Below are 26,488 nucleotides of genomic sequence, written 5' to 3'. Positions count from 1 at the left end.
ATCCTTATTTTGTTTCTGTAGAGTAGAGATGGCAAATAGTATTAGTTCACGTTTAGATAGAGATCTATACGACTTTCTAGATTGGGAGGAAGATCAGAGAAGAGTTCTCGATGCTTCAAAGAAAGAAAGCGTAATAGAGCTACCAGAAAGGGAAGTGGAAGTCGGTGCCTATGTTATAGAGGTCAATTTGGCAGATATGGCTGACTCTCCCTCATGGGTATATGATACCGGATGTGGAGCACATATAATTTCAGAATTAGATGAGCTCAAGGAGGTCAGGTATCTGACAAAAAGCGAGATGGTTCTACGAGTCGCAAATAAGGCAAGAGTTGCCGCTGTGGCTGTAGGAACTTTCGAGCTCAGTCTAGAGACTGGGTTGATATTAGTGCTACGTAATTGCTATTATGTACCCACTATATCGAGGAACATCATCTCTGCGTCGGTGTTAGACAAAGAGGGATATCACGCTATAATAAAGGACAAGAGTTGTTCTTTATACAAGGGTGAGATGTTCTATACCAGTGCTAAGCTGCGTAATGGTCTTTATGTTGTGAACATAGAAGACGAAATCCTGAACATAGACACGAAACGGCTTCGTACTCATGATTCTAACCAAAGTTATCTCTGGCATTGTCGTTTGGGTCACATTAACATGAAACGCATGCAGAAGCTTCATGCAGATGGACTTCTGGGATCGTGTGATTTGGAATCATACGATACATGTGAGCCATGCTTAGTGGGCAAGATGACAAGATCGTCCTTCAAGGGGAAAGGAGATCGGGTGAGTGAACCCTTAGGACTGATACATACGGATGTATGCGGACCTATGAGTACACTTGCGAGAGGTAACTATGGCTACTTCATAACGTTCACTGATGACTTCACTAGATATGGTTACGTGTATCTAATGTGGCATAAGTCGGAATCGTTTGAAGTGTTCAAACAATTCCAGAATGAAGTAGAGAATCAGCTTGACAAGAAAATAAAAGCCATTCGATCGGATCGAGGTGGTGAGTATTTGAGTCAAGAGTTTGAGGATCATCTTCGGAGTTGCGGAATAGTTTCACAACTCACTCCGCTAGGAACACCTCAGATGAACGGTGTGTCCGAGAGGAGGAATCGAACATTGATGGACATGGTTCGATCGATGATGAACTTAGCCGATCTTCCTAACACTTTCTGGGGGTATGCTCTAGAAACGGCTGCTTTCACACTTAACCGAGCTCCGTCAAAAGCTGTAGAAAAGACGCCATATGAGATATGGACTGGAAAGGTTCCAAAGTTGTCTTTTCTCAAAGTCTGGGGTTGCGATGTTTATGTAAAGCGTTTACAAGGAGATAAACTAGCACCAAGATCAGACAAGTGTCTCTTCGTCGGTTATCCGAAAGAGACAAAGGGGTATTACTTCTACAACCCATCAGAGAACAAAGTGTTTGTTGCTCGTGATGGTGTCTTCCTTGAAAAGGAGTTCCTTTCCAAGAAGACAAGTGGAAATACTAAAATATGGAAATACTAAAATATGGAAACTTCTAAACCTAGACTTAGTAGGAAATACTAAAATATGGAAACTCCTAAACTCTAACCCTAATGGACTCGGCCATGAGGCCCTCTAACTAGTTCGGCCGTGAGGCCCATCTTGATGGTCTCCATCATACTCCCCGACCGAGAACGAACTTGCCCTCAAGTGAGACTCAACAATGCAATCCTTAATTCCCACTTCGAGCGAACGGTGCATTGGGGTCGAAGGACACCCACTTGGACGAAATCATTAGCTTCAATCTCATAGTGCAAAGAATCTTGCAAAAATAAATGTAGGAACGAAACTTCCAACAAATTGCAACATCTCCCGTCATCTTTTAATTTGATGAAGAAGACCACAAACACCACATAATATTTTATGGAAAAATCAACCTTGAATTTCTTCACTTGAACGATCTTCCCACGTTCATCTTCGTGTTGCTTATAAACCAAACTCGAATATGGCTTAATCAAATCTAAACTAGAATGAACTGACCTTTTCAAGCTAAAAGAGGATAATTCACTTTGTTCTTCTTGTTCCTCCGTCATTGAGAAAATTTTATTTTTTTTGTCAAGAACTTCTTCAATACCGTCGAACACGGTGACCGAAGTAACATTCGAGAACTGTCTACTGGATTCAATCTTTGTCTCCACATATGAAAAATATTCATCTAAAGGAAGAAAAACATACCTAAAGATGCTTTTCAATGTAGTCCAATCGTCGACGAATTTTTTTCCTTGATCAATGAGTCTCCATTGCATCTCGTTGAATTTTTCATAGACTCTTTTAGACAAGTGTTGTTCGATGACAAAAACCTTATCTTCGTCATGGACTTCTTGGTTTATAAACCAATCTTCCATCTGTTGAATCCAAAAATCTATATGATATTGATAATCAAACATAGGAATTTTGGAATCAACATTAATTTTGTTTTGATCTTTTCGATCAACATAGAGTTGTTGTGCATCTCTTAAAGGATCCCAACCTAAACGCGGAAGATTATTCCAACATTCAAGATGAGAAGTATTTAAAAAAAAATTATCTGTTCCCAGATTCTTAAAGCTCTGAATACCAGCTGATGTAGATTGTTGCGGAAGCGTAAAAGTAATGGAATCCACCATTGTTAATAAACTAAACTAACGAAATAAAACTGATAAAATAACGATAAACAATAAACTTGATTAATAATAAACTTGGTTGATAATATTCTCTGATCTGAATAACAAGGACATACCTGACTTCCTTTTATAGGAACTTAGAAACTTCTAGATAGACTCAAATTAGGATTCCTAAATGATGTAGACGCAGCGGAATAATTAAAGAACAATAAAATAAACTAAGAATAGTTAAAGAAAATTGTAAGAAACGATAAAATAAACTAAAATTCTTAATAACTTCAATGGTTTTTCTCTTCAAGGTTCATAATAACATAGACTAGATCTCCTTTTATAAGATAATAAACCTTCCTAGATAGACTCAAACTAGGATTCCTAAAATAATAAACTACTCAAACATAGAAACTTAAAATTAAAGAAATATCAAATTAAAGTAACTTCTCTTCTACTAAATAAACTACTATTATGACTCAATAGGGTGTGGGCACGCGTGGACGTGGGCCCACACGCCTATGCGCCTGCATCAGCACCCCGTTCCCCAGAAGGTTCGTCCCGAACCGATTGTAAGATGGAAGCAAGTTCATCAGATCCTTTCGCAATCGGTAACAAGGTGATAATCCTCTGCATCCATGGAAACTCATAAACATTCAAACGACCCTTGTAAATAGCATTCACATCCGACTGCCAAGGGCGTTCCAAAATAATATGACAAAGATCCATATCGGTAACATCACAAGTAATGTCAGATAAATAGAAAGAGCCAAAAGAGAGGGAAAAGGTACACATTCGATCAACACGGGTTGCAGTACCGGATTGAATCCAAGCAGTATGATAAGGGTGTGGTTTTGGAGTAGTAGGAAATCAAATTTTCCACACACCCATTATCAATAACAATCGTACAAACTTTGTTCAAGACCGTTCCTCGTGTAACAAATAAATTTTTCCGTTGAGAAAGGTCATGTTCAAGAGGAGTAAAAAGTACCCGACGAGTTACTAACATAACACGGTCACCTGAATCCGGGTCAATATTGACATGATCAGTCTCCTCTTCCAAGTAATCCTGTTTTTCCACTAAATTTGCCTTACCACGTAACGGGCAATTATTAGAATAGTGACCTGTCTCAAAGCAACGATAACACTTACCTGGAGGTTGTTTTTTGTAAGGATTTTTAGGAACAATCTTAGCTCCATCATCCGATTGTTTCGAAAGATCAGTATCATCTGTAGGTTGTCGAATATAGTTAGGACGATTGTAGTTCCCCCTGAAAAAAGATCTAGAATCCGATTCAAAAGATCGAGCCACACTAATACATTCCGATACGGAAGAGAAAGGACGGAGGTTGACAAGATCCTTAATGTCACCTCGAAGGCCATCCTTAAATTTTTCCAATTTCATGGATTCAGTATCGGGTAGATTAAGCCGAGTACTTAAACGCTGAAATTCGGAGGCATATTCCTCAACTGAACGTCGTCCTTGACGACAACGAAGATATTCTAGACATAACTGATTTTCATAATCGGGAGGGAGGAAACGAGCCATCATAAGTGGTTTAAGTTCAGACCACGAGGATATGGGATGAAGATTGGATAACCGTCGTTGTTCAGATTCTTGTTTCCACCATGTTAAAGCTGTTTTCGAAAGATATCCGGTGACACATCTAACCTGTTCTTGTCCATATACCTGCATAACATCAAAGAAGATTTCCATTCGAGCTATATAATCCAAGAAGTTCTCAATGTTGATGGAACCGTCATATGCCGGGACGTCCATTCGGACGCGGTACATAGAAGAAGGTGGTGGAGAAACGTGATCATCCTCTAGTTGATAGTCATCCGGATCATTATACTTGGGACGGGGACGAGTATAACGGTTACGTTGCATGGACCCGTTATGATGTGATTCCGGAAAGGTTGGTTGGTTTTTGAATCTACCCGGTTCATAAAAGTGGGATCGGTTAGGTGGACGGGCTTCATGATGATAAGGGGGGTAGTCGGGCTCAAATAGGTCTTCTCGGTTTTGGGTATGGTTTAACGTTGACCCTAGGTCTCGGTTAAGAGTTGGAGGCGGGTAGGCAGTGGGTCGGTTGATGGCTGGTTCGGTTTTACGGGTTCGGGTGTTGTGGTAGCTATCGGTAAATTCATGGGTGGGGTTGTTGACGGTTTCCGGTTCGTGGTGATGGGAGGGGTGGTGACTATCGGTTTGTTGGGGAGAAGAGGGTGTTCCTCGGTTGGGTGTGAGATGTGGGGAGATGGCACGAGAGTGTTGGCGAATAGATGTGTCCATGTTGGTTCGTGAGGGTTCGGTTTGGCGGCTTTGGGTATGGGTTTCGAGTGGGGTGGTGTTTGGTGAATAATATTGCCGAGGTGTTTGAAAGGGGTATGGTCCGGTGATACTTGGGTTGGTAGTGGAATGGTGGGAGAACGATTCGGGTTGGTTCGATGTTTGTTGATCGTTGAAGGAGAAAGGTGGTGTGGTTGGAATTTTTTTAAGGTTTATGTATGTTAGTGGGAAAACCGGTGAGAGTGGTGATGTAGGGTTGATGTGAATTGACATTCTTTAATGCTATTTGGGCAGGTGCTTGTAGCAGCGCCTTAAAAATACTCCTCAAGTAGATCCCATGTCATAGATATTGTAAAAGGTCCAAAAGATAGTAGCAGCCTCCTTTATTAATTGTTAAGAGGATAAGATCGTTTGGTAGAATGATAGATGTCTCATTATTTTACTTTTTTTTTTTGTTGACAACATTTATTTTACTTGCTACTACTGTACTACTACTTTTTTTTTTGTTGAAATATACTGTACTACTACTTATTATCCCAAAATGATCTTAACAAAAAAAAAAAAAAAAAAAAAAAATTATCCCAAAATGATCAGTTTTTTTTTAAATCCCAAAAGTTAGATATAAAATATTGAGTAGATATCCCTCGGAAAAGACAATATCAGGAAAAGACGCTTTAACCTCTTAGAAAGAGCAACACACTCCATCTCCTAAAGATGCGAGATTGTATTTCTACAACATTCTAGGCATTTTAAGAAGCCTATAAATTACACTAACATTGTTTAAGGCCTTTATTCAACAAAAGTATGAAACTTAATTAATTTTAATATAATTCTTTTCAAAATAAGTTTGTAACGAGTAAAAAGGTCTAAATCTAATTTTTGTAATCCCTATATTAGTTTAGTTTCCTATAAACACCAATAACAAACATAAAGAGTAGCGTCTTTTTATTTCTTCAATTGTACTCTCTCGCTCTTCTTCTCACCCAAAATCACCAGATGCCATTAAAGAATATCTCTAGATTGATAATTAGTTTTTCTCATTATTTTCATCAAGCATTTTTTCATATCTAAATTCTGAAAGCGAGTTATGCCTACGAAAGTCTCCTTCTTTATTTGGTAGGTTGTTCTTTATAAAACGCCAACTATTGATTACTCGACAAAGCGTCGGATCATATCGGTTAACGTATGTTTTTATGCAAAGAGTCGGCAACGATGGAGAAGGATCATTGTTTCATTGGTTCAAGTTATTTTGGAGTTATTTTTCTTTACTCTATGGGGAATCGTACCTTAATCAATCCTCCATCCTCATTTTTATAGTCTTTGGTATAGGAGGAGCACTATCTGGTATAAACAGTGCATTAAAGAATGTCAATTTATGTATCCAATATTCCTTTACCAAATTAGTTTAGAGAGAGCGTGGTAAGGGTCATTTATTAAATAACTCTAATATCCAAGGACTTGATAAAAAGTAACAATAAATTTAATGCTTTATTGTAGTTTTGTCTAGTATAAAAAAAAAAAATTTTGAGGTTCTTAGTCCAAAAATCTACACCTAAACACACATTTAGTCTACCCTATTATTAATATATGATTTTAAGCCAAAATAATAATTATAATAGATATTTAGTCCAAATTGACCCACCTTTATAAGAAAAAAACATATCTCTATCATTTCTATTTAATCATAATACCCATTATAACCTTTTATATAAGAAAAACCCACTTTTGAAAACCAATTCTTAAAATAATCTTTCTTTTTTTTCTCAGATTTTTTTGATTGGTTTCAAACTTACTATCTGTTTCGCAATATACACGTTATTTAGTATCAATTACGTATATTTCGACAACAAAACACATGTAGTATAGTTAAAGTATGTCTAAATGTCAAGTTACAGTGTTGTTCTGTTTATTGATTATTGTTTTGTTTAATAAATAACGTGTTATTTATTGTTAAAGTTTCATATTTTATTTCGTTTTTTTACATGTGTCATACATAATACATTATGTATCAACAATGTTTCTTCTAAAAGGGAAAATGAAGAAAATTCTATTTCTGGGAAGATTGTACCTTAATCCCTTTTTGAATTTTATTTAGGACCTAAAATCCGTGGACCCTATAAACAACTCAACTCTAATATCAATCACTACCATCAACGTCACCATTAACATAACAAAAACTACGAAATACATACGTTACTATCTTAGTTATAAGTTCTTAAATGATGCCTTAAGATCTCATGAACGAAGAACCACCATTAATGAAGAAGTAGACAACCAACATCAAGAAAGAATAGTCTTTCGGACTTAAACGAAGAAATCGACTTTAACAATGACATTTGTAATGAAGATGATGTGCCACACGTAAAGAAAAATTCTTCATTTAGTCTTTCTCTATGGTCAAACAAATTTTAGGGGTTTAGGTCGTTTTTTGTTCTAACATGTAAAGGAGTTTTGAATGGGCAATACACCAAAACGAATGAAATTGATTTGTTTTTCAACCAAAACGGATGAAACTAATCAATCAACTAAGAAAATGAGGAATTATAACCAATAGAAATGGATATAAAGAAATTGTGATCTTGGAACTGAAATTGTGGAAATTTTTAAGTCTAATAAACAAGTTGTAGAGATTTTATAAAAGTTAAATTGAAATTAACAAAAAAAATCAAATAGGTAAGAAGATGAAGAATTGAATTCTTAGCCTTCTTTACTAGTATCCGTAAAACGGATAACTAAGTGTTGATGGATATTTTTTTTTTGGAAAAAGTGTTAATGGATTTGAAACACTTGAAACATGAGGAATTTAATCTAGAAAAATAGTGTTAACAATAGGCCACATAAAATAATTAAATGAAATACATCATAAATTTAGATAAACACATAATCAATTTTGAACCATTATTATTATTATTATTAGAGTTAATTCTTATTTGGCCCCTACTTTGTGACCAGTTTCCCTTATGACCTCCTATTTTCTGTAAATTCAAATATGACTCACTTTTTTGATGTAAATGTCCTAATTACCTTCTTATAAATATTTTTTCAACACAAAATAAAAAAAACTTGAATTCAACCTCACTTCCCTCTCCACCACATCTCTCCACATCACCTCTCTCTCTCTCCATCTCACCTCTCTCTCTCCAACTCACCTCTCTCTCTAACTCACCTCTCTCTCTCTCCAAGTCACTTCTCTCTTCTCCAACGAAGGTCGCCGGCCGAAATTTTTTCCGGCCGGCGACCTTAAATTTTTTTTTAACTCTCATTCTCTCTCTCTAGAAACTCCGACAAAGGGGTTTCCCCTTGAACAGACCTTCTCCGACGAAGGGGAAACCCCTTCACCGGAATTTCTAGAGAGTGAGAGAGATGAGAAAATTTATTTATTTCTTTTAAGGTCGTCGCCCGGAAAATTTTCCGTCCAGCGACCTTCGTCGGAGAAGAGAGGGGTGACTTGGAGAGAGAGAGGTGAGTTAGAGAGAGAGATGAGTTGGAGAGAGAGGTGAGATGGAGAGAGAGAGGTGAGATGGAGAGATATGTGTGGTGGAGAGGGAAGTGAGGTGGAATTCAAGTTTCTTTTTTGTTATGTCGAAAAAATATTTATAAGAAGGGTAATTAGGACATTTAAATTAAAAAATGGGCCATTTGAATTTACAAAAAATAGAGGGTCATATAGGAAGCTGGTCACAAAGCAGGGGGCCAAATAAGAATTAACTCTTATTATTATGTGTGAGATTTTTGGACTATTTCAGTAAAGTCGCATCAGTTCCTAGTCATTGATAGAGATGCCCTTTTCACGTGATGGACCAGATTTGTCTCCTCGAGTCACCAGTAGCTCCTATTTTGATCTATAAAAACACAAGTAAAATGAGCTTTAATTGTACAAGAGAGAGAGAGAGAGAGAGAGATCAGATATCACTAGTAGAAACAAAGGTAAAGAGAGATCAGATTAGTAGAAGAAAAGTTTGAGAGTGAGAGAGAGAATGGGTAGAAAGATGAATGCAACGGTGGTGGTGGCAGCGTTGGTAGTGGTAGTGGTGGTGGCATCTACATCTGTTCTCACTGCAGAAGCTAGTAGGCTTGACCTAACTTCTATCCTGGGTTCAATTGGAATTTATCAAACTGACTCCTTGGAAGGTACAAAATTTGTTTAAAAAGACTGAAATTAACGTCCTCAGACTCATATATGTATTTCCTTAGTTAGGATTGATATTATATATACATGTCGATCTCTAGGCTAGCTAGGATGTTACTAATTACCCTAATTTCTTTTTTTGGGGAGGACAGTATTTGATCAAGAGAATACATATGAAAAGAAGAAAAAAGGATGCTGTGATATGTGCTTGTGTACAAGATCAATCCCTCCCCAGTGCCAGTGTACAGATATCAAGGCATCTTGCCATGCCCAATGCAAGGCTTGTAGATGCACCAGATCCATTCCACCTCAGTGTAGGTGCATGGACATCAATGACTTCTGCTATAAAAAATGCCCATCTTCTTCTACTCCTTCAGATGAAGCAGCTATTGGCATCACCAACTAATCATATATTAGCTAGCTAGCTTGTGTAGACGTGTAGTGTGTGTTTCTAGATGGAATCAGCTTACTCTGATTAGGTCATTTACTTTGCTTTAAAATAAAAATGGAAGGTAGAAGCAAATCAGCTGGTGTGATTCGAGATCTTCTACTTGTTTAAGTAAATAGAAGTTTTATATGATGGTTCGGACTTAATTTAGATTTTCATTTTGTATGTTGGACATTTTAAGAAGAGTGATCTGAAAAATGATCCACATGACAAAATATAATTTTGTTATGCTAAAATTTTCTTCAATTAAATTGTTTAGATACTTATCTAATACAGGGACAAACCTATTAAGAGACCAGGGGCTGTTGTCTCTCGACGGTAGAAAATTTCACAATTAACAGAAGGTCGATTGGTGGGCCACCAACATCTTGGGCTTTAGACTTTGAGATGGACGAAGTTCTAGTTGGACCTGTAGGCAGATAAGAATAATTTGAACCGTGAAGTCTTCAGGACACCGGGATGGTGCCGGCCAAGGGGACTTCGACGGTGAAGTCATCAAACTATAGATAAAGTAAATAAATGGAATCGCGAGGGTATCACCGTGTTGTATCGTTGGAGGGTGGCTTGACTCGTAGAGTGGCCGGAGCTTTGACTTTACGGGATTGTTTGCCAGGTTCGTTTTCTGGAGCAGGTGGAGAGGTCGACTCGATCAGATGTTCTTAACAGAGCTTCAAGGGTGTTGGAGCTTGAAGATAAAATATCATTGTCTGGAATGATTTACTAGAAGATAATAAGTGCAAGCAGAGGAAATAAGTTCAGTAGCCTGATTGAGAAGATATTCGAGTCCTATAGTTTTAGCTGACATTCGATGCCTTGTGAGTCTGAGTCTCATTGTATTTATAGGCGACTGACGCATTCGTGGAGTATGTTAGATCCGAAATACTTTGGATCGAGGATGACTCCGAAGGCTAAGGGAGACTCGTTCGACCCGTCGATTTGTCGCCTAGAGTAGCTTGACCGTGCGATTGCTCTGCCTCGACTCTAGACTCTTCGTAGTTAGAGATGACTTCGATATATTTGAGCTGACGTGGGGTTCTCGTCTAACCTAGTCAAGTGGTATGTAGCGAGATCTTTGGAGTTGAGGTTGAATCGACAACCAAGGGTTGAGGGTGACCAAAGGGTGCTTGGAGTATTATTACTTTTGATGGGTTATTGTTCGTCTAGATGGACGTTCGCATGAGCCTGGAGCCATTCAGACTTCTAATGGGTCTGATTCCACGTTGGAGAGTGTTCAACCATTAGACGAGTGAGTTGGGCGAGGGGTGGGATTTTGGCCCCAAAACCCGAAACCCGCCCACGACCGTCTGAATCCGAAGGGTCCGTGATCGTCCGATGCCCGGATCGGTTCGTACTCCGACCGAAAGAGCTTAAGCGGACGGACGCGGACATAGGTCCTTACCCGGTGATCCGATCGAGTCCGCACGCTTATATAGTCTGCCCGACTGAACCCGTCCGTTTATCCTACCCGTTATACCCACCCGTCTATATGATTGATTTTAAGCCTTTAAATTTGTAGGGTTAGCTTCACCCGTTAGATTTCAAGAGTAAAATATATATATCCTTAGAAACCACTTTTCTTAATCTTGTCCGCGCATCTCTACTTTTTTAGTTTCTCTCTTTCTCTATCTCCTCCAAAATCTCAATATCTCATCAGTAACCCAAGAATCCACAATACACCGATACGATCCCTGAGAAGAAGAATAGAGCCGATCGTAATCCGTGAGAAATCTAAATGATTATCTTTTGATTTTATATTCATTTACTTTTTATAATTGTAAAGTGGGAGTTTAGAAAGTTGTATTTAGCTACTAAACAGTTTTAGTTTCGAATAAAAATTTCTTTATTTGTTCATTAGTGACCGGTGGTCGACCGACCGATACCCGATTTGCCCGATTATCAAAACGGTCACGGACGGACACTTTATCGGAGAAAAAAGTGAAATGTTCGCTCGTTTTGTCCGATGTCCGAGTGGACACTTAGGACGTGTGCCCGTTCCGCCCGGACCGGTTAAGTTACTGTCTGTTTCCCGCTCGTCCGGACTGATTCCCACCCCTAGGTTGGGTCAAGTGATATTTATGCAAGTAGGCTGGGCCTAGGCGGCGTTGGCCTAATACGATTTTTGTCATTACATTGTCGGCTATAATTTGGAATATTTTTTACCTTGTTAGGGACAATTTTGTTCATGGATTTTGTTGTAGATTCGGGAGAAGCATATTGATCTATCAATTTCATAAAATCTAGTTTTCAATGATTCAAATCTAGTTTTCATTGATTCAAACCTAGTTTTCACTTATTCAATATGAAAGCATAGTTACTAACCACGGAAGCAATGAACCGAAATTGTGATTCAAGTTTAATCTATCAATTTCATGAATATCTTATGAATTTCTATCATTAGCCTTAATGAAGGTTTAGGGTAAGCTCTAACTTGTGCTACTTCTTTTTTACTTGTTGGAATTGATTTTGTGGATGTTTAAGAATCTGTCCTTTAATGTGGACGTTACTTGAGAACTAAACTAAAGAGCCTTGCATATGAGAAAAACTTCGATCTCGAAAGATTAATTGATCTCAACGTCGAGTTACAACATAAAGATATAAATCGAAGATTATTATCTGTTATAATAGGGCAAGTAGAGAGATCATGATTGATAACAGAAGTACACCGATAGAGGATCTTATTGATAAGTGTGAGAATAGTCTCACATGGAAGAAGGGGTAACTAGCAACCAAGAATATAATGTATAGGTCCTCTCCACTCATTGCCAATTGGCTTTGAGTTGGATGACCGCAAACTTAATAATAAGTGGGATCTAAATGGTTTTAGTGTTTTTCGGTGACGAGATTCAACCATGTAGAAGGATCTGCAGATGAGAGAGAATGACTTCTTACCAACTGGATTCTCTTCAAGAAAATCGAGAATCATGAAGATGATATCATTGTTGATGAAGTGGCAATAATATGAGGTGGCAGAGAGTGGTGACGAGATGGAGGAGAAAGAGGTGATGACTAGTTAACGGTGTTATAACTGTAAGAGTTATTTCCCGAATAGCCCCCCAACTTTGTGACCAGCTTCCTGCCTAACCCCCTACTTTATCAAAAATACCCAGATGACCCCCTTTTTGAGTTACTGTTATAACACCGTTAACTAGTCATCGCTTTCTCTCTTCCATCTCATCACCTCTCTCTGCCACATCATCTATCACGCCACATCATCTACCAGTGGCGAAGCCAGGATTTTTTCGATGTGGGGGCGCATTTAAGTTAAAAAAAAAATAACAATTTCATATGCTATAAGAAAATGACTTTTATTTATTCATAATATTTTACCTATTTACATATTTATAGTTGTCCTCGACGAGTTTTCATCTTCTGAAATCGTTGCATAATAACTTCATTACTAATAGTATCAAATACATCCTTTTCAATGTACGCAAGTAAATTATCATTCATCCATTCGTCTCCCATTCGATTTCGTAATCTGTTTTTCACAATACTCATACCAGAGAACACTCTTTCTATTGTAGCAGTTGCAACTGGAAGTGTTAATGACAATGTCAGTAGTAAGTAAACAAGCGGGTACACCTTATCTTTTCTTTTCTCTACCATTTGTTTTGCAAGATCAGCGATCCCTTTAAATCCTATGAACTCATCGCTAGACTTCATATCAATTATATAATTCTCAAGTTGGTCTTCAAGCATCATTAAATCTGTATTAGAGAAATGTTGTGGGTAAAATTCAGCAAGGCGGGTCAAATTTTTCTTATCAAATGCTGCAAATGAGTCGACTGGATTCATACTAGCTAGACAAATAAGCAACTCAGTGTTCACCTCATTGAATCAATTATTTAACTCCTGAAGTTGCATATCAACGACTGCATAAAAAAGCTCAACACGGTAATGATGCATATTTGTGGTTTCTTGAGTATTACGTCTCGGACGACCTTCACGTCTGAACACATTATCCATAGTAGGAACTTCAATGTTGTGTTTTTCACAAAAAGAAGTCACGTGAATAAGCAAAGAATCCCAACCACTATCTCGCATCTCTTGTAGTCGTAACTTACATATTTTTACTAACTTCATAGCATTCACAATCTCCTAATCTTTTCTTTGTAATGCTTGTGACAAATCATTTGTGATTCCCAATATATTTTTTGCTAGATGGAGAGATAAAGCAAATCTGAATGTCTGAGTAGAACTTAATAAAACTTTTGCTGTAAATTTGTGGTCAGATTTGTTGTCAACGACCACAACCTCAAGTACATCTATTATAGATGAAAACATATTAATCATTCCTGATAAAGTCTTGTGATGTGATCCCCAACATGTATCACCAGCTCGTGTAAGAGTTGTTTCTTGATTCAACCCTTGTCCACTAGAAAGTTCATTGTTACCTAGGGCCTCTAAAATAACATCAGCATGTTTCTCGCGAAGAATATCACGACGTTTTGGTGATCTTCCAACAATATTAACAACATTAGCAACCAAAGTAAATAAATCATTGGTTTTTGTATGATTCTTCGCCACAACAACAACAGCTAATTGAAGTTGATGAGCAAAGCAGTGAACGAAATATGCACATCTATTTTCTTTTAAAATAAGTGCTTTAAGACCATTAAACTCACCTTGCATATTGCTTGCCCCGTCGTATCCTTGTCCTCTCAATCTTGAAATACTTAATCCGTGCTTGGAAAAGAAACTGTCAATAGCTTCCTTAAGCGAGGCAGACGTTGTACTGCTAACATGCTCAATACCAACAAAACGTTCAATTACTTGACCCTTATTCACATAACGCAATACAATAGCCATTTGCTCTTTTGTGGATATATCACGAGATTCATCAACAAGAATGGAAAATCTAGACTCACCAATTTCTCTAACAATTGCATTGATGATTTCAAATGAAATTGCATTCGCAATGTCTTTTTGAATATCAGGTGTCACCAATTTCAGATTTGCTGGAGCATTTTCCATGGTGACAACTTTTATATCCTCATTTTTATCCCTATACCACTTTAACAATTCGAGAAAATTTCTTCGGTTGCTTGAGTGTTCGGACTCATCATGTCCACGAAATGGAAGACCTTATCTTAAAAGAAAACGAACACAATCAACTGATGCATTCAATCGAACTCTATAATTCTTCTGAACTTCATCCGACTGTTTGTGCAATGATATACCTATGTGTTGTTTCTCTCGTAATAAATCTTCACCATTTCTTACTGCATTATTATGAGCACTATTGGGACCTCCTACATGCACTTTCAACCTTTCTTTTTTCTTCCAATTTGAAAATCCCTCCACGGTAAACGAATCATCACCATCAACAAATAGATAACAATACAAGCAGAATACAACATCTTTAGATATACTATATTCTAACCAATTAGAATTATCATTAAACCAAGTTGGACTAAACTTTCGCTCCCTTTTTCCAAATTTTGTCATAGGAAAATTATGATTTCGAGGTTGACAAGGTCCTTTTAGTAGATATGCTCTTCGAACTTGGTCTCGAACATTAGGATGATAATCTAAAATACGTGTTCGACATCCAGGATCTGCAGGAAGAGTAGTAAGGTCAATTTCTTTATTTGCATCTTTTGAATTATTTTCTTGTTCTATTGGTGGTGATGGCAACAAGATATCATCATGATTTTCTTCAACGTTCTTGTCTTTGTTATTTTATTGTAAACTATTGCGAGACTTCTTGATTTGTGATGAACATTCATCCATAACTTTTCGTTTAAAGTATCTCTCCATGACTTATTTTGATGTCACGACAAAGAAAAGATGAGATTGCAGTTTTGCAAGGGAACACGACTACTAAAATTTATAACTTCTGTATCTTTGATTCTTATTTAGATTAAAATTAGGATTTTAGTATATAATGGTAGATTGGAAGGTAAAATAGAAATAACAACTATAAAGAATTTAAGAATATAGGAGTTTTCTAAAACAAAAAAATTTAAGTATTAAAGAAATATTCTATTTAATGGTTCCGTTGGCAAGTAAACTAAGTGGGTTTCATCGAATAAAAGTGGGAATCCGTCCAACAAATTTACCTATTTATTGGAGAAATAAGAGGTGAACAGTTTGCCTATTTAATAGCTCCATCGATTTAGTCAAAGGAAACTAAATCTTTTTAAAGATGTGGTGGGCCATGAAAAACCTTTTAATTAAAGTAAGATAGTTATTTAGTTTTGGGCTGGTCTTTTCATAACAGGTTGGCTGACTAAAAATACCTCTAGAAGCACCTCATTTTTTCTATAAACTAAAAGATCCCACATTTGGGTCCGTGGGGGCCTGCGCCCCCACGGGCCCCTATGTGGGCCCGCCCCTGTCATCTACCATGCCACATCGTCGTCTTCACCGATGAAGGTCGCCGGTCGGCCAAATTTCCAGTCGGCGACCTTCGCCGGTGAAGATAATGAGGTGGCGAGAAGATGAGGTGGCAGAGAGGTGATGAGATGGAGGAGAGAGAGTGATGACTAGTTAACGGAGTTATAACGGTAACTCAAAAAGGGGGCCATGTGGGTATTTTTGATAAAGTAGGGGGCTTGGTAGGACGCTGGTCACAAAGTTGGCGGCTATTTGGGAAATAACTCTAACTGTAATTGAAAAATAGGGCCATCTGGGTATTTTTGATACAGTAGGGGGCTAGGCAGCACGCTGGTCACAAATTTGGGGGCTATTTAGAAAATAACCTTAAAAAAAGGGAGATTTGCTGTTTTGACCCTCTTCGTATAATTGACTTGTTGTTTGGATTCTCTTTTTCCAGTGTTGCACTTTGGACTCCCTTTTTGAAATAAAAAGTTAAATATAACAGTTTAAAATCAAAAGAGAAGGAAAATGACTATTTTACCCTAATCAAGGAGAATATACTAGTTTACCCTTACTTAACCTACTCAAACCTCTCCCAATTTATCGTCTACCCAACTACCCTTCTCTCAAAACTCAAACACCAGTTCTGATCCTTAGGGCGACTCCAATGTGTGTGGGTGGTGGGGGGGATCCTTAGGGCGACTCCAATGTGTGTCTGTGGGGGGGGGGGGGGGGGGGGCCTGGGGGCTCCCAATTTGAATTTGGGAGCCCCAACCCGGGAGCCCCGGGGCTAGGCTCCCGGTGGGGCTGGGAGCCCCATGCTCCCGGCTCCCAGCCCCATATAAATTGTTTTAAATTTGTTTTTCCAATCATTTCTCTAATTTTTTCTTTTTTTTTTTTAAGTTTGTTCATCTTTTCAAAATTCCTTCTCTCTCTCTAACATAATATTAAATTTCAATTTTATATTTGAAATTAATAATTTATAGTTAAAAATTGAAATTAAAAGTCCGCACACGTACATTACAGTACATAATTTAGATTTGGGAGCCCCTGTTAGGAGCTCGACGTTGGAATTGAAAAAAGCCCCGGGGCTCCTAAAAATCAAGGGCTCCCAAAATTGGGAGCCCGAGTCCCACATTGGACTTGCCCTTACACTTCTCATCATCAACCCCAAGTTCTTGGTGATAGAACTGGAAGGTCAGTTCTTGAAGAATCATATATACCCCGAAATCGAATCCAGATACCTTTACTACATCAAGAGGAAGAAGGGGATTAGAGAGAAAGAGTATCCATGAAAGACATACCTACAATTTCATGTGAGTTTCTGATTTTTGTATGTACCCATGAAAATCCAGGATTACCCAGAAAGAGTTGGTCATTGGTGTGTTCAACTCATCTTAGAAGTTAGAATAGGGAAAACTCGGAGACTAACCCCTTATGAAGTAGTTGATTTTAGTCCAGCTGTTTCATCAAGTTGTTCAGAGAAAGGTTGGGATGGTGAGATTGAAGATCTCAATAGGCTTAAAGTTGTTGATCATGGAGGTTGGCCTTGTTGCTGTTGGATTGATGATTTTACTTTATATCTCATAGAAGTAGTGATGATGGTGGGTGGAGTATATACAAAGCAACCATTTCTTCTTCTTTGATCAAAGAAGAAAAACTTCTTCTCTAAAAATTGAAAGAATTGTCTCTCTCAAGAACAAAATATTCATTGCTGTTGCTAGAAGAAGACCCACTTCAGATTTTAGACATATTGAGCTCTTTGTGTTAGTCAATATTTAACCTTACATGCTTAAACTAATCATGTTATAAGATGATTATTATGAAATCAAATAACATGAACAAGCATACTTACATAAATTCCAAAAGATTCATAGAGATGAAATAATCACGGAAGCGTACCTTGATCCATAGCTAAAAGATGGTTGGGTAGGGTTGATCTTCCACTTGGTTCTTCTTCCTTTAGAATCTCTCTTGTGATGAAGGGATTTCACACTTAACCAAAATGTTGAGATTGGGGAAGAAGCCCAAATGGGGACCATAACCCCTATTTATAGACTTTTATTTCTAATTTGGCCCCTCATTAAATTAGAAATCACTTAATGGTCTCTACACGTTTATTCCATGACAATTTGATACCCACTAGTCAAGTCAATCCATATTAGACCACTTTACGACTTGACAATTACTGAGATAGCCATACACATGTCTATACATATGTGAGCCCACATATGTTGGAATTTCTTCCAACAATCTCCCACTTGGGCCACATATGCTATCTAGAAATGTGTACATCCTTATGAGCTCAAAATGTGCTATTAAATATTAGGTATCCCAAACAATCTGGTCCATCAGTTGTGCTAGTATGGGATTAAAGGGACTTTCGTAACATTCAAGCGTCACTAAATCCATCAGTAGTCACACATACCAACATAACCAAATGACATAGATCAATCATTGACGCGTAGCATGGAAATTACATGCAATGTGATCTTACCATGTCTATTTCCAACTGGTCCACCCTTAACTTTATCGAAATCGACCTTAACATAGCATTATAGAGTGTAAAATAACTGAATACCTTATTTCTGCAGAAAATTTCAAAACATAGAGCAATGTCTAAATAACACCAAACCATATGTGTACAAACTCCCACTAAACCTTATTACCATATAGTGATATAACACCAATGAGAACAATGTTCTCATTAAACACCTTTGGTGTTAAACCCTCAGTTAGCGGATCCGCAATAATGGAGTTTGTCTTAATATGCTCTATATGAAACCCACTCTATGTTCTTTTATTCACAACCGAGAACTTTATATTTTAGTTCTCATTGTTGTTAATCTGAAACAGATGCAAAATAATTGTCACAATATGACTTTGATGGTATTTTGATAACCTTATAATGTCATTTTTAGTGACAAAATACTGCAATCCTAATCCAAAATTGGATGTCTTATAAACGGCTACAAATTCTATTACATAATCCAAAAGAAGCTATGAGTGTTTAATTAACACTCTTCCTAACATAGCTCTTTCAGTAAATATACGAATGTAACCTTATACTGGGTTTGTAATTATTTGCATCCACAATAGTCGGAATTAAGTGCTTTATAATCTCCCAGAGGATCCGACTTCTTCTATGTGAGCATATAATCTTTATTTCTCTGTTAGTATCTGAAAACCATTTTGGCTGCTTTCCAGTGATCAATTCCAGGATTACTTAAATATTTACCTGACATACCAACTGCTGAAGCATAAGGAATCTGTTGAATTTCTTTAATTTTCACATTAGTTTGAGGGCACTGGTTTAGACTAAATTTGTCTCCTTTGGCGACTAGGATGTCTCCTGGTTTCGACATACAAAACCAGGAATACAAAGCTACTCCCACTGAACCATGTGATACACATAACCCTCAATAATATTTGTCTCAAAACTAAATGAGACTACAACTTGATGAAATTTGTAGTACCACTGACGGGAAGCCTGCTTGAGCCCATAGATGGATTTCTTTAATTTGCAAACCATATTCTTTGGATCAACAGATACACAGTTTTTGAGTTGCACCATATATATTGTTTCCTTAATGTCTCCATTGAGAAAAGCCGTTTTGACATCCATCTGATGTAGCTCAAGATCAAAATGTGCAACAAGTGCCATAATTATCCTAAAAGAGTCTTTCAAGGAAATCGGAGAGAAAGTCTCTTTATAATCTACGCCTTCCTTTTGAGTGAAGCCTTTAGCCACAAGACGAGCCTTATATCTCTCCACATTACCTTTCGAATCCCTTTTGGTTTTAAAAATCCATTTGCAACCAATGGGTTTCTTACCTTCAGGTAATGGGACAAGATCCCAAACTTGATTGTCTTGCAATGATTTGTATTCTTCATTCATTGCGTTGATCCATTTTTCAGAGTTAGAATCCTGCATGGCTTGACGAAAGTTGATTGGATCATCTTCTGTCAATCCACCAGTGTCCTCATGTTCTTGGAGATATACTACGTAATCATCCGAAATAGCACTTCTCCTCTCTCTGTTGGATCTCCTTAATGGCACTTCCTCTTGAGGTTGTTGAGTTTGTTCATCAGGAACAACTTCCTGCACTGGAGTGAGGAGTTGTTCAACATTGTCTTCTAAGGGTTCCAAATCTCCTTCTTCGACAATCGTACGCATGAAGATTGGTACATTGTCAGAAGTAGTAGTAGGGATCACAATCGATTCCTCCTCAAAGACAATGTCTCTGACCTTATTTCTCCCCCCAAACTCAACATCCTAAAAAAATACTGCAGTTCCCGTCTCAAAAATAGACTTTCTTGTGGGATCATAAAATTTGTAGCCCCTAGATCGCTCTGAGTATCCAATAAAGTAGCTGCTTATTGTTTTGGAGTCCAACTTCTTTTTATTTGGCCTATAAAGCCTCGCCTCAGATGGACATCCCCAAATATGTAAATGCTTTAGACTTGGCTTTCGCCCAGTCCAAAGTTCATAAGGTGTTTTAGCAACTGCTTTAGATGGTACTCTATTAAGGATGTAAGCTGCTTTCTTTAATGCTTCTCCCCAGAGTGACTCTGGTAAGGTAGAATGACTGATCATACTCCTTACCATATCCTTAAGAGTACGATTTCGCCGTTCAGCTACACCATTCATGCTAGGAGAACCTGGCATGGTGTACTGTGGAACGATTCCGCATTCCTCTAGAAAGTTAGCAAATGGCCCTTGACGTTGTTCACCTGAACCGTCATATCTGCCGCAGTATTCACCACCACGATCAGATCTAACGACTTTTATTTTTGCATTGAGTTGATTTTCAACTTCAGCTTTAAAAGCTCTGAACACCTCTAAGGAATCAGACTTTTCATGAATGAGATATAAGTAACCATATCGAGAGAAATCGTCTATGAATGATATGAAATATCGTTGACCATTCCAAGAAGCCGAAGGGAATGGCCCACGTATATCAGTATGAATCAATTCTAAGACGCCTGAAGCTCGAGTGGCACCTAATCTCTTCTGTTTGGTCTGTTTGCCTTTTATGCACTCTACACAGACATCTAAGTCTGAGAAGTCAAGTGAATCCAAAATACCTTCTGACACCAACCCTTTGAGTCTATTTTTAGATATATGACCCAAACGCTTATGTCATAATTTTGCTGAATTCACTTCAGTAATCTTTCTTTTCGTTCCCCGTGTTTCCACGTGCAAGGTTTCATTATATGAGTCAATAGTGTCAAGCAAGTATAGCTTATCATAAGCACTTAGAGAACCAGTACCACAATTATTTGAATTTAAAGAAAGACTAAACTGATTGTTTCCAAATGAACAATGATAACCTGATTTGTCCAAAACAGAAACTGAAACCAAATTCCGTCTGAATGACGGTACAACAAAAGTGTCTTTCAAATCCAAATAAAATCTAGTTCCTAATAATATCCTGAAATGACCTATTGCCTCGACCTCTACCGCCTGCCCGTCTCCCACATAGATGTATCTTTCACCATCAATTGGCTTTCGGTAGCTCAGACAACCCTGCATAGAAACACTAATGTGAGTAGATGCACCTGAATCTAACCACCACGTGTTTCTAGGTACTGAAGATAAATTAACTTCAGAACAGACCAAAGTTAAGAACATACCCTTCTTGGCACGCCAAGTAGCATACTTCGTACATTCTTTCTTTACATGTCCAGGTTTTCCACAAAAGAAACAACCATTTTCTTCCTTAGGTTTCTTTTGTTCTGGACCCTTAGCAGCTTCATTATCCTTATTCCTTTTCTTGCCCTTCCCTTTTGAGGTACTGGCCAAATGAGCACTTTCAGATTTCTCATGCTTCACCCTTTCCTCTTCTTGCACACAATTTGAAATGAGCTCATTAAGAGTCCACTTCTCCTTCTGGCAGTTGTAACTGACCTTAAATTGACCAAATTGTGCAGGAAGTGAGTTCATTACCAAATGCACGAGTAAGTCCTCAGACAGCTCGAGCTTCAGTGCCTTAAGTTTGGAAGCTATATGAGACATCTTCATGATGTACTCCCTTATGTTTCCCTTGCCTTTATACCTCATAGAAGTCAGGTTTGCCAAAAGCGTTCCTGTTTCTGCCTTATCGTTCTTTTCATACCTTTTTTCGATTCCGGCAAGGAAATCAATGGCCTTAGTTACCTCAGCAGAGATTGCGCCTTGAAAGCTTCTGGAATGCCGCGCTTAATGATCATGAGACTCATGCGATTGGAGCGATCCCACCTCTCATAGTGTCTCCTTTCATCAGGAGAACTATCATCCGTAAGAGGGGCGGGTTGCTCCACCCTAAGTGCAAGATCCAGATCCATGCAGCCCAGAACGATCTGAACGCTCTCTTTCCAGTCCTTAAAGTTATTCCCATTGAGAATGGGAATGTTGTTAGCATTCATTGGTATATTTGCAGCAACTACACAGAGAATAGACATAATAAATTTACATGTTCACATCATAACTAAAGTGAGATTTAAAATTTAAACAATAACTAGATACATAGCAGAATACCGAGCACAACATTAGCATCAAGTCTTTGGACAGTAATACTAATTTGTAAGTGGTATCTCTGTTGCAGTAATCAAATATAGACGATAAATCCTGTCAAACAATAAGTCTATCTTTGGACCAACTCATTATTCACATGGACACCTTACAATCATCTCACATTTATCACCGCAGGTGTATATGTAGTTCGACCAAATATTAAACTACCTTTGGGTCGACTTAATACCCGCATGAATTTACATACACACGACCTGCTCTAACATTGTCATTGAACTAATCTACATAAAAGAGGTCACTTTGGCGACATTTTACTTCAATTAGTTCTATCAAATGTCGGATATTAGTTGAGGGATGTATCAGTTATTAGTTGTTTAAATTTTACAAAATAAATGTTCAAAAAAGAACCTTTAATTTGGTCTGTAATTGACCCAGTCAGATCTGTCTGACTCAATAAGTCAGACCGGTCTAACACACTAAATGATCTGTCTGACTGAGACCAATCAAACACTGTGGGGAATGAATTCCTACCATTTTCCTTCTTGTTTTTTTTTTCTTAAATAAAAAAACAGGAACTTAATTAATAAAAGAAAATCTTGATCCAAATTTTGATAAATAATAGTTTTTAATCCAATATGTTTTCACATAATTTTGATAAATCAAAGATTTAAATCAATATCAAAATTTTAATAACATGTGTTTATACTAAATTCATTGTGTCTATAAAACTTTCAATCAAAATATGTAAGATCATTATGTTTCAATTTTATATCAAAACTTTGATCCTTAAACATTGAAATGGAACCAAATCACATGATATAAATATTTATATGTCAAAATAACCTATCTACAAATTATCCGAACTTAATTTTCATGGAAGATCAAGATAACCCCAAGTTTTAGACATAACAAAACCTTGATATATATTCAAAAGATAAATCAAATACCATAGACTCCTAAAGTTCTAAATGAACCTTAAAATTGGAGTGGCTCTGATACCAATTGTTAGTCAATATTTAACCTTACATGCTTAAACTAATCATGTTATAAGATGATTATTATGAAATCAAATAACATGAACAAGCATACTTACATAAACTCCAAAAGATTCATAGAGATGAAATAATCACGGAAGCTTACCTTGATCCATAGCTAAAAGATGGTTGGGTAGGGTTGATCTTCCACTTGGTTCTTCTTCCTTTAGAATCTCTCTTGTGATGAAGGGATTTCACACTTAACCAAAATGTTGAGATTGGGGAAGAAGCCCAAATGGGGACCATAACCCCTATTTATAGACTTTTATTTCTAATTTGGCCCCTCATCAAATTAGAAATCACTTAATGGTCTCTACACGTTTATTCCATGACAATTTGATACCCACTAGTCAAGTCAATCCATATTAGACCACTTTACGACTTGACAATTACTGAGATAGCCATACACATGTCTATACATATGTGAGCCCACATATGTTGGAATTTCTTCCAACACTTTGATCTTTGATTGTTTTTATTTTGTTGAAAGATTTGATCATTGATGTCGTTGTTGCTTCAAATTCGTGGAAGCTATGAAACTCTTAATGAATTTGTGTGATCATAGTAAGGAGTAAAATCTAATTTGGCCTGCACATACACATGCTTATGAGTTTCTAAATATGGTATTTAGATACATCAATCTAGGATTGGGTGGCAGATATCATCTTGCTGAGCTAAATAAACTAGGGGTGGTCCAAAGTGCAATATTGACATACAAGGGTAAAGTAGGAATTCTTGAAAATATCTCTAGAGACAGAATATTCCAAGGTGATTATGTCAAAAAGGAGTCCAAATTGCAACTCTAGAAAAAAGGAGTCCAAACAGCAAGTCAATTATACGAAAGGGGGTTGAGGGGTGGCCCTGGGCCAAAGCAAACAAAGCGTCGCTTCAGGCCACCGGCTTTTAGGGGCCACCAAAGACATTAATTTCTTTAGGAAATATACAAGAAGCCCAACTCTTAAAGAAAATTATAAGGGCCCATTTAACAAATGTTAAGTACAAAGGGCCACCAAATATTTTGCAGTACTTACGGTTTTCATGTAATACATTTTACAATTTGATAGAAAAGGGCCACATTTTCAGACCTCGCTTCGGGCCACCGAAAAGTCAGGGCCGACCCTGGGGGTTCAAACAACAAATCACCCTAAAAAAACGATCAACAATTGAATATCCACTATCCATCATGCCCGATCATATATTGATATATAATATAGAAAAGATAATAATAAATGGTTTAGTTTGATTTTTGCGGTTATCCGTCAAACAAATTCATAGACTAAACCAAACTCTTCGATTTTAACCGTTAAGCATCCGAACCAATCCGGATAACTATTAGATCGGTCTCCAAACTGCCCAAACCTGTTTGAATTTAATTGATTTGGAGTTCTAATACTAAAACGTACACCCCTAGTGTCAGAGGCGCGGCGTAGGATGCTTGTGGGTGCCCAAATTGACACATTCCCACCACTAGTAACACACACTTCGAGCTGTCCAACATTGGTAAGAACTAAGTAGTTTTTCCTTTTCCCTTCTCCTCTTTGGGTTGTGTTGTTGTTTTCAGGCTGATCCAGGATTACTCTCGGGCTCGGCGAACCCTTAGATAGAGGTGCCTCCAGCCCTCCTGCTAGTTAGCCGGGGGTAAGGCCCATCAAGAGGGTTGGTTGGGGGCTGCCCCTACATCTCTACTGTGTTTCTCTGCTATGGACTGCCCCTCAATTCTGAGTTGGAATGTTAGAGGCGCCTCCTCTTTCATAACACGTAAGAATATACTATCCATTGTTAACAACAAAAATCCGGATATTATATTCATCTCGGAAACTAAGAACAAATCAACAACCATGAACAAATTAATACCCATAAGCAAACAATATTCCAACTTCTACGTGGACCCGATCAATAAAGCTGGAGGACTTGCATTATACTGGAAACATCACTTCAACATCAATATTATTTACGCTGACAACAATATCGTACATTTTGACTTGAAAAACAATAAAGACTCGACTGCCGTACAGATCACTGGGTTTTACGGCTCCCCTTATAATAAGAACAAACTTAAGCCGTGGAAGAACATGTTGAATATTCATACTAATAATGAGCTCCCTTGGATTCTTCTAGGAGACCTTAATTGCATTCTGGACCCGTCTGACAAGAGTGGGGGCTTAACCGGCTCTAACTCCAACACGAGCAGGATTATCGATATTATTAACGAGTTAGGTCTTATGGACTTGGGCTTTCAGGGTCACCCATTCACATGGTGTAACAAGCAGTATGGTGAAAATCTTATTCAGGAGAGACTAGATAGGGCACTGGCTAACCTTCACTGGCTGCGACTTTTCCCTAACTCTGGAGTCTCTCACTTAGAAGCAGCCGGGTCAGATCATCTCCCTATCTTCCTGAATAACATCACCAAGTATCAGAATAGTCCTAAAACTTTCAAATTTATCAGGACGTGGATGTCTCATCCAGAGTGCTTTGGTTTCATAAAAGATAGCTGGGATAATATCAAGCACAACAAAGGTCAGCACAGCATTCAGTGGGATCTCAAAAAACTTAGCAGGAACCTTACACTCTGGAACAAACAGGTGTTTGGGAATATCGACAACAAGATAAAACAGATCACAGCAAACATCCTTAACGCAAAGAACAAGGAAGACTATAACAGAATGAGCATAGAACTGGAAGAATTATATAATCAACAGGAGAGCATATGGAAGGAGAAATCGCGCAACAACTTCATCAAGTTAGGAGACAAGAACACAAAATATTTTCACTCCCAAGCCATTCAACATAACAGAAATAATAAGATCAACGCCATCAAGGATAGTAATGGGGACTGGAAGGAAGACATTAAAGAAATTCAGGACATCTTCACCTCTCATCTTCTGCACATCAGTACCACCATCAATCCTAGCACAGAACCTGAAACTGTTTAACCCCACTATCACTGAAGAACAGAACCGGACCTTCACGGCCATTCCTAATAATGAAGAGATAGACTGGGCTATCAATAATCTGAAAAAAGAAGCGGCGCCGGGTCCTGATGGTTACCCCCCTCACTTTTATCAGTCGAATTGGGATACTATTAACTCAGATATTTATGTTATGGTTAAGGATTTTTTCTCTT

General features: G+C 37.8%; 1 protein-coding gene and 1 pseudogene across 1 annotated transcript; one reads left to right on the top strand and one right to left on the bottom strand.

The window, feature by feature from the left end:
- The first annotated feature begins 8,684 nt into the window (after positions 1-8,684).
- Positions 8,685-9,638, top strand: LOC147532523 (uncharacterized). Its single transcript, XM_086647105.1, has 2 exons — positions 8,685-9,046; positions 9,197-9,638. The coding sequence occupies exons 1-2, from the start codon at positions 8,893-8,895 to the stop codon at positions 9,448-9,450; spliced, it is 408 nt and encodes a 135-aa protein (XP_086503231.1). The 5' UTR covers positions 8,685-8,892; the 3' UTR covers positions 9,451-9,638.
- A 3,193-nt stretch (positions 9,639-12,831) lies between these two features.
- Positions 12,832-19,178, bottom strand: LOC147532522 (uncharacterized; annotated as a pseudogene).
- Positions 19,179-26,488: the final 7,310 nt, after the last annotated feature.

The sequence above is a fragment of the Eschscholzia californica genome, unplaced genomic scaffold, assembly GCF_041429995.1.
Source record: "Eschscholzia californica isolate CP2 unplaced genomic scaffold, dmEscCali1.0.p SCAF_6, whole genome shotgun sequence".
In the NCBI taxonomy this organism is placed as follows: domain Eukaryota; kingdom Viridiplantae; phylum Streptophyta; class Magnoliopsida; order Ranunculales; family Papaveraceae; genus Eschscholzia; species Eschscholzia californica.
The sequence above is the reverse complement of the archived record's forward strand: the minus strand, read 5'-3'. Positions and strand labels throughout refer to the sequence as shown.

What these genes read in the sequence shown, in the direction of transcription:
- LOC147532523 (XM_086647105.1), top strand. Translation starts at nt 8,893, where the DNA reads ATGGGTAGAAAGATGAATGCAACGGTGGTGGTGGCAGCGTTGGTAGTG. An exon ending in TCAAACTGACTCCTTGGAAG is followed by an intron (nt 9,047 to 9,196) that starts GTACAAAATTTG and finishes TGGGGAGGACAG; the next exon opens with TATTTGATCAAGAGAATACA.